The following is a 9,743-nucleotide window of genomic DNA, read 5'->3' as shown; positions in this document are numbered from 1 at the left end:
AACAACTAGTCGCCTTGATAAATTTTCAGCGATTTTTGCACGACACAACGGCAGAACTTGAAGGTTGTTTCAAGTTGCGATTCATTTCCCCCGTGACCATGCATCCATACCCAAATCAGTACAAGTTTCACATACTCAGAGGACAAAGAACTGTCTCAACTTTATTTTATCTCAAAGAAATGCTAAGGACAGAAGAATTAATATCCCTACGTTATTGGAGCTGTTAGGCTATTCGCCGGCAGTAACCTGTTTGCGTTCGGTAATTTTGACAGGAATTTGTGCTTAGTTAACGTTGTTACTACTTTTTCCAATACATATATGTCAACTTACGTGACGTCCGTATTTTGCAAAAAGAAAAAAAAAGGATAAGGCAAGAAGCTAGTTCGGTAAGGTTTTTATTATATAGGCTTTCCCGCTCGTTGCTTTCTAGTCCGTGTGAAACTTGTTTACGGATAATAAACTTGTCGCCCTCGTAGTAAAAGTCCGACATGACGGTTTGAACAGTTCCTAATTCATAAACTTAATTTAAAATATTTTTACTTTCCTTTCTTTTTGTCCAAATTGCAACGCTTTGTTCCTTTCAAACGTACGTTGTAACACAAGCGATCCATCTAAGCAGTCCGAAAAGGAAAATTCGATTCGGACCGCTCAGGGCTCATTTTCAGCGCAGACCTGTTCAGCTGTAAAACTGATAACTAATTATGCCTCAAATCTCACATCGCGAGTGGTGAGACAGAGAGTGACTGTCAGGAGCTCATAGACTCCTGGTGAGTATCCAATGCTCTGATTTCGCTTTTTTTTTGTGTGTTTTTTGTTTTTGTTTTTTTGCGACTCTTTATGGTAATAAGAACGTAATAAAGTGTCTAAGTATTTAGCACTGCAATACTAATTGAGGACACTATAAATCAGTGAAATAAATAAACAAACGGAACACAGCAATTGTTAAAATTCCCAACTGGTGGGAGATAAACCAGTTGCCTAGTTACATATTTGAAAACGGGGCTACCGTGAAACAAATCCAAGCGGTCAGAGTGAGACTTCTCTGGATTACAAGTCCGGCGCCCTAACCACCAGGCCACGCCGCCTGGTTGTTGCAAAACCTAAGTTCCCCGAAAACTAAGACCTAAGACCAATATCTAAGACCCCCTTATTTCTTCATGTTTAACTGCGAAACCTAAAAGCCTCTAAAGTTTGCTCTCCTTTTCCTCCTTGGTACAAAAGGATCATTTATACCATATCAGCTTTTCGTTTTTTCGGAAGGAGCTAAAGACCCCCTTTAATTTCTTTATTTTTTAACCGAGGTCTTTGTTTTCGTTCCCTCCAAATCTTTCGTCTCTTTGCCTCCTGAATATGCTTTAATTTAAGTTTCTAACCAAGACTCCTTTGGTTATCATTCGAGCTTTTAGTTTTCCCCTAGTTTTCAATTTAATTATTTATTTGCACTGTAATATCTTAGGTTTTTAAGTAGTTTGATTAATTTTTAGCTTAGTGGTTTAGTCTCGAAAAGGACCTGTCAGATATTCACTAGTTTTTTGCGGTGAAGTTGGCATACGAAAACTGGGTCTTTCGTCATAGTTATCGGGGGTCTTTGGTTTCACAAAAACCCACGTCGCCTCCCCTACAAGTAAAATACTGAAAGTTTTAATTTCGCCACTTTTTATATACTATATGACAATGAAAAGACAGCCCTTTCGAGTGGGACCTCCTCGGAGACCCACGGGCAGATGGTTGGGTCAGGATGGGTCTCAAAAGACCACCCCACACTAGCCCCCTCAATCAAACAGTAACAGGAAACGGAAATGACAAATGAGCTTGGCAGTCACGCAACGCTGACGCGACGAACAACGGCGAACATGACAACGAAATAAACAACATGGCGGACGGTGGTTTCTTGTCGAGAACCCTTTTTTGATCGCCTTAGTCCATCTAATTCGTGTCTTTCATGTAAGAAATGTTACATTGAGGAACGTTTTAGATATTTTTATTTATTATGCCGAAGAAGACGGGCAAGAAAAAGGTAAAGAAAAAATCAAGCAAGTCGGATGAACGCGATGGTGCATCCATGCAGTTGGGAAGCATTCCAAATAGAGCTATGGTTCAGCAAATGGCTTCCGAGACTCTGAGTGTTGCAGGCAGTAGTCGGAGCAGCCATTCCTCGAGAGAAAGGGTAAGAGTAGAAACGACACGGAATTTAAGACTGTCGTAATGACCTTATAAATTAAACTGCATAAGTTTAAAGCTAATAACCGTTTAATAAGGTTAACTTTAAGCTCAAGTTAAGTGAATATTGCTTTCAAAAGTCAACTTGGCGGCTAAAACAGCACACTTGAACACGAAAAACAACCACGTAGCGGAACGGAAATAGAGAATTTCGACTTGAGTTGTGCCAACCGATCAATATAAAAGTGCTATGGAAATATAATTATAAGCTGAATTTCCCGATTCTCTTCGATTCTCAAATTCATTTTACTTTTGCATTCTGGGTTTAAGAAGTTGCCTGGTAATGGGCCGATCAATTTGAATCTTTAACAAATTATAGATAGCGTTATTGGTTCAAGGTCCAGTTGGTCCTTACACCAGAAGTTTAATGCCTCCAAGATAATGTCTCTCCCGACCCAGGTGCTGAGGTGGCCCTATACTCCCATATATATGGACCACAAATTATGGCTTTTTAAATCACTAGAAATGATAGTCTATAGTATAGACTATCATTTGTAGTGATTTAACTCTATAGGTGGCTGGACATGAGGGGGCATGATGCAGGGACATGTCGCAGCGACAAAAATCTCGTGATGTACACACTGAGGGGATATCAAACGGGGACCTTGCTATATGTCCGGCAGCTACAAGTCCCTGCTACATATCCTTTAGCGTGCATATATAAGACGCAATTTTGTTGCTGCTACATGTTGTAATGATATATCCCTGCGACATGTTTCCTCGTGTTCAGGCACCTTATCTGACAATTATCAGTAATATAATTTTCTGATATTAAATATGTGATGTTTAATTTATCTAGAAGTAAAGTAATTTTAATCGCTGTTTCAGAGATTTGAACATTGATGTTTTACAATGGTAGTCGTTGATTACAACACTAATTTTCTGATTTTCCATAGTTGTCCCAAGCCTTGCTTGATGCAGAACTACGAAACAAAAGGAGATTCATGAAAGGAAAGGTCACATCAAGAGCGTATGAACAACTTACACCACAGGAGATCAGGGACCTCAAGCTGGTGTTTGATGTGTTTGATACAGACAAGAGCGGGTTAGTGGCTATTGGAAATGTACATATAGTTCCAGAATTTATCCATTCGACTCCCCCGCCCCCCAAGATAAATCAATTTACTGATTTATAAATTTATTTGTTCCATCAATTTTTATAGGTCAATTGATGCACGGGAGCTCAGGAAAGCCATGAGAGCACTAGGTTTCAAAATTTCTAAAGAATCTATAGAGGAAATGATAGGTAATTAAAGATATAATACATAAACTAATCAACACCCACAGTAGGTACTCATTGCGATATGAACCAGTGGGGGTGGGGGGTAATGCTCGGATATTTTTGGTGGGGGTGTGCAGCTCGGTATTCCAAACCCTGACCCGGTATTTCAGACCAAAATATGCAATTTTCCAGTACCTTTTTTCATACCAGGCATCTAACATTTATACCCACTTTCAGAATCCATGTCTGCTTCTGTGAAGTGCATACCTCTATACTGGTAGTTTACGATTACATGGTACATATAAAAATCAGAAAGATGTTTATATTCATAATTTTAGAAGTATTCGGGAAATATAAAGAAAAAATGAGTCTCTGTTGGGAATCAAACCCGTAACCATCCCTACACGGATCATCAAATGCTGTGGTCACAGTCGAATGAGCTGCTGGTAGGCAGCTCTTGACGAGCTAAGCATTTTAGAGCCAATTATTTAAACAGTTTATCTTAGGCCGCGGCTTTAGATAATCAGTGGACCTCCAAATCTGTTTATAAGAGGTTTATTTTAGGTAGATAAATTGTTTTCTAGTCTGGGATGCAAGCCTTCTTGTTACCGTCAGCAGCAGACAATGTTTAGATATGATTGCATATATGACGGCAAAATCGAAAATGGCTAAGAACATGGTTTTGTTAAACACTGTCTAAACGGTCTTTTTATAACTGACCCTTAAGGTCCATACATGCTAGGATCAGTAATGCTGAAAGCATTCACTTTATTGGTGATAAAATTTAAAAAATTGGTCAAGTCTGGCTTAAGCTCAAAAGATGAAATCATACCTTATTTTTTTCTTTGTGTCTTTGTTTAATGTATAGCTGATCTTGATGCTGACAAATCAGGGTAAGCATTGGAATCTTTTAGTTATATTTTTTAGTTCTAACACAACAGTCTTTCAATTTGTGCTATATAATTATTTTGCTGCTTCAATGAGACAGTCATTAACATTTTTGCTATTGTATATTTTGGTGTTTACTAAATAGATCAATTGAATTTGACGAGTTCTTGGAGTTTGTGATTGCCAGACAAGGGGATGGAAGAGATGTCCACAATGAAATTATTCAGGTACAGGAGGTTATACTTCTTACTAAACAAATTAGCTGAGCACACAAGTTTTGTAAGCAACCATCTGGCATACAGACCTCTCAAGTCTCACGATTTTGCTGTGACACTCGCAGTTTTCAGTTCAGTCTCACAGTCTCATGACGAGACACAAAAATCTCACGATAAACAGAGTCACAAGCTGAAAGGATACAATTTCCTTCTATAATTTCATTTTTGGCTTGCTTAGGTGACTTCCTTGTGCCAATTCTGTGCAAATCCATCCATTAAGTTAGTCAATGAAACACAGTCCAGGACCATAATTATCATGTAGAAGACATGTGCCAAAGTAGGTTTTCAGTCTCTCGCATTTTGGTCACTCACATTTTCAAAATGATGGAAATTGCACTTTCTTTTGATTAGCACCTTTGTTTTCTTGGTTTTGTCTGCTGGTCAATCAGTCTCCAGATTTTTACTGAAATCTCCAGTTTTTTTAACTCAGTCTCCAGATTTTTGGTGTTTTGAAGTTGAGAGGTCTTGGCATAGTAAAGCAAAGTTGGAACTTCATGTAGTCTGCAGTGCAGGCATTGTTTTGATGGCCAAGAGCTGCATAATTAACATTTGTTCATGCATTGAACCGCCATCTTGAATTTTCAAACATGGAGGGGGGCCTCTCGGTCAGATTTTCTACTCTCCCCAGTCTTCCTCTCTCATCACTTTTTGGTGAAATTTTGATTTTTTTTTTTTGCAGGATCTCACTTAATCTTTACAGACTTGTTTTGACATGTAGAATGTTGTTCTGTAATTTTTTTTCACTGTTTTGTGTTTCATTTTCGAGAAAAACTGGGCCAAAAAATTGAGTCAGTGCAAAAAACAAAAAATAGTGAAAAAAATCGGAGAATGACATCCATCTACCTAGAGATGTCAAAACAAGTCCAAATGTAAAGATTTAAGGACGGTGCCTACTTTTGTTGCTACGCATACATTCTGCGCATCTCGAGATACTTGGGTTTCCTATGGATGGTGCCTACTAATACAGTGATGTTTTTGTGCGGTTTAAAACTATGCGGAGACAGCAGAACTCAGTAAGTGCTTTTGGCATCCGAAAAGAAAATCGGTGGTAACCATGCATTTTTCAAAGATAATAAAGCTTCAATTTGGAAAAAAACGCCATACATTGCTTTGTATTTTACTGTTTTTTAGAATAATTGTTGCTTAATTGTCTCTTAAAAATGTGTGGTTACCCCCAATTTTCTTTTTGGATTCTAAGAGCCCTTGCTAAAATCTGCTTTCCCCGCATAGTCATAAACCACACAAAAATACTTCCTTATTAGTAGGCACAGTCCTTAACAAGATCATGCGAAAAAATGAAATTTCACCAATAATATGATTGTCCCTTTTGCTGGAAGCCCTTCAATTATCACTTTTTTCCAATGTTATTTCATCATGACTAACCAGTCAGACTAAGGGAGTGTTCATTATTTATGGGGAGGGGGGGGGGGGGCAAGCGATGTTTACTCCCCTATTTAGGGGGGGTCAGAAAGGTTTTACTCTGGATCTGAGGAAGAGGGGGGGGCAAAAAAGTTTGAAGGTTGATATCATTAGTTTAATGACATTATATTTTAATGTACTCATACCACAGTAAATCAGACCATAATCTCACACCAATAGTTTACACAGCAAATGGATTCCATTCAATGGATTTGCTAGATAGATATGTTTGGATTTCACTGGCTGCACCAACAGATAGGCCGCCTGCAGAAATAAGTTGATCTAGGCCTTTCACTAGAATGGTTGGGTGAAGGCTGTTAGTGATTTGTAGGCAGATGATCTGACAGTGGCAATATAACTTCTTCTGCACTTTGCCCAGTCAAGGACTCCACAACTGCAGCTTGGCACAGACTTTTTCTCTTTCCTTTCCCCTGTGTTGCCTTTCTCTTGGCCTCTTTCCGCCTCCTACTCACTCCACTTTTTTTTGAGTGTCTGCCAGTTGCACATTAACACCCTCTTTAGCTGCCTTGTGGTATTTTCCAGACAAGTGATTGCATTCTGTATCACTTCAACCTTTACATTAACATACGTAATATTTTCTTCTACTGCTAGTGGAGCAAGCAAAAGGCAGGCGAGTAAAGCGCTAAGTGGAGTATGAGAGTATGGTTTGATAATAAATGCATCATTGGGGGGTGTCAAAAACGTTTACATGTTCTAGCGGGGGGGGGGGGGGGCAAAAAAAGTTATCCTTCATCATTGAGGGGGGTACAAAAAGTTCCAAACGTTCCATTTCCCCATTTGCCAGCCCCCCCCCCCCCTCCCCATAAATAATGAACACTCCCTAACCAATGTATTGTTACCTCAAAGCATTTTGAAAGGTTTCTTTGTGAATTTTCTTTGAAAAAGTGGTAAACTGTAGTTACTGATTCAGTGAATCTGCAATTTGTATTAAATTATGTTTTAATGCCTTTTGATTTTACTCCTAGGGCTTTAAAATGTTTGATGCTGGTGAGTATCAATGTTTTGTCATTTAGTTTTTTCTGTGTGAGTTTGGGAATTGTTTGGTGTGTCCCATTAACATTGTTAAATGTGCACTTAAAACTTTAGTGACTATATTGGTACAGTGATGTAGTGGCCCTGTGAGAGTAGGGAGGGATGGGGGGGGGGAATACTCCTGATAATGAAGTATACGAGGAGGCTCTGTCTGAAAGGGGGACCTTTTTCAGGATGGAGGTATATAAAAGGGAAGGGATTTCATGTACTTAAAAGGGCCTTTTAAACTTTCTCAAACAGATCCCACAAAAATAGATAGCATTTCTACTGTGTGAAAGGGGTACCATTTCCTATGGAAGGTAATTATAAAAGGGTTACCTTTCCTGTCAAAAATGATGCATAAAAGGGTAAGGGTGTGGACCTCGGGGCAGGGCCTCCCCATAATGAAACTTTCTTTAGTCCCCCCACTCCCCCACTTAGTAGTCTCTGGCACACTGGACAGCAGATCTGGAGAGCAGTGGGCCAAGAAACTTTGCTTTACATTTCCTCTCTTCGCCAGAATGTATAAAATGGTACCAGTGACATACTGCTGGGGGTAACCCTGTGATGGACTAGCATCCTATCCACAGGGGGTAGTGCCCAAAATTAATATACTCTTAGCTAGTTGCTTCATAATACAGAAACTCCAGCCTCAGAAAGAGCACCACAAAAAAGTACAGCTTGACAAGATTAATTAAGTGGTCACACTTAATGTTAGACCTGTTTAAATTCGCTTAAAGTTTGACTTTAATTAAGAGTGAATATAAGGGTGTTAAATTCCCTGTTAAAAAGTTTGACTTCTTAAAGTTTGACTTTAAGAGTGAATAAAAGACTGTTAAATTCCCTATTAAACGAATGCCCAAATATACTCTTAGCTAGTTGCTTCATAATACAGAAACTCCAGCCTCACAAAGAGCACCACAAAAAAGTACAGTTTGACAAGGTTAATTTAATGGCGACACTTAAAGTAAGAACTTTATGAATTCACTTGAAGTTTAACTTTAGGAGTGGATATAAAAGGCTGTGAAAAATTTATTGTTAGTAATGATAGCAACTAAAATCCATCCTTTGTTTAACTTTAGATAAAACAGGCAAAATCTCACTGACCAACCTAAAACAGGCTTCAAGGATGTGTGGGGTGAAGTTAAATGATCAGGAGCTCAAAGAAATGATTCAAGAAGCTGACAAGGATGGTGACAGTGAAGTGAATGAGGAGGAGTTTGTCAACATCATGCTGAAAACAAACTTGTTTAACTGATCATGTGTTTAATGGAGTATTCATCTTAAGTTCTTTCACTCAGAAGTAAAGTCTCTGTCTCACCCAGGAATCCTGGTGAGGAACTTCCATATAAAAGTGATGGGGGTGATCATTGGAAATTTTGAGAAGAACCTCCCTAAAAGGTACCAGAAGTCTGTTTTGTGGGCGACTGGTCCAAACAAATTTTGTACCCCCAAGAGATACCGAATCAGTTGACTGACATTTACTTCCTATCATTTTTTTTTTCGGCTCAATACTCTAAAAGGTACCACCATACCTCTGACGGAAGTAATTTTAGATTTAAGCACCCTAAGGGGTACCAAACCGCAAATTTTACCCCCTAAAAGGTACGACGATCACCCCCATCACTTTTATATGAGAAAATGAAAATGATATGATCATTCACGCTCCATTTTTCTCTGCTCCTAATGCTAATGCACTGTGGACTGTCTGACAATATGAACGCTTGAAGTCAGTTGCACCATTAAGAAAAGTAACTTTTTTCAGGAAATGTTAGATTTGAAAATGTGTGTATGAGGACATAAAAGAGAAGTCCTGGGCCTTTCCATCTTAAACAAAAGAAATATTTTTACCTTTATAAAATTATCCTGATGCAAAAATGTAAGCTGTTGAACATACCTGTGAAAAAGTACAAGTGTTGTTGATGTTGTTTTTTATCCAAATTGTAAAATAATTTAAAATAAATATTGTTATACCTTTCGTTTATAGCTTTATGCATCAGCTGTTCATGGCCATGATGGTATCTTAGCGTATATGTGTGTATTGGGGGGAGGGTGGATTGGAACAGGGTGATCTGAATTTCCTGGGTCTTCTGTAGCCATAAATCTCCTAGCTCACACCCCTTTTGGTGGGAATGTCTAAGGCCCAGTTCAAACGCCATAGTTCACATGCGCTGAATCTAATCCCTCTGAATGCTGGAACAAGCTAGAATTCCAAGCAAAATTCAGCGGAGAACATTGAAGGAACGCCAAGCATGCGCGCCTTATTGTTCACAGCTCTGTCTTTCATAGAACAGATGGACTTCTCGTAATCTTTAAAGAAAGACAACTGCTGGTAGGGATATTTATCTGAACTTCAATTTCAAGGCCGTTTGACCCACCAGGATGTAACTTCTGCCCGCGGCAACTTTGAACCTGAATAACTTTTGTAATAATTATATGAGCAAACACAAAAAAACTTCAGGCTTTTTTTTTTTAGAAAGTGGTCTGACAAAACGTTGATGTGGTCGGTTAGTGTTTATTGATTTTGATGTTAATAATAATAATAATAATAATAATAATAATAATAATAATAATAATAATAATAATAATAATTTATTCACTTAATATAGCGCCTTTTAACATTAATTAATATGATCAAAGCGCTTTACATGAATTTTAAAAGAAAATTATATAAAAATATAAAAACT

At 38.3% G+C, this 9,743-nt stretch overlaps 1 protein-coding gene across 1 annotated transcript; it reads left to right on the top strand.

The window, feature by feature from the left end:
- The first annotated feature begins 1,837 nt into the window (after positions 1-1,837).
- On the top strand, positions 1,838-9,035 carry LOC146473948 (uncharacterized). The gene is made up of 7 exons (XM_085117988.1): positions 1,838-2,167; positions 3,117-3,265; positions 3,384-3,466; positions 4,311-4,335; positions 4,476-4,557; positions 7,011-7,032; positions 8,139-9,035. The coding sequence occupies exons 1-7, from the start codon at positions 1,991-1,993 to the stop codon at positions 8,312-8,314; spliced, it is 714 nt and encodes a 237-aa protein (XP_084974114.1). The 5' UTR covers positions 1,838-1,990; the 3' UTR covers positions 8,315-9,035.
- The last annotated feature ends 708 nt before the right edge of the window (positions 9,036-9,743 follow it).

Source organism: Pavona decussata, unplaced genomic scaffold (genome assembly GCF_977016875.1).
Source record: "Pavona decussata unplaced genomic scaffold, jaPavDecu1.1 SCAFFOLD_92, whole genome shotgun sequence".
NCBI classification, from domain to species: domain Eukaryota; kingdom Metazoa; phylum Cnidaria; class Anthozoa; order Scleractinia; family Agariciidae; genus Pavona; species Pavona decussata.
Note: the sequence above shows the minus strand (reverse complement) of the source record. Positions and strands in the feature narration are given on the sequence as shown.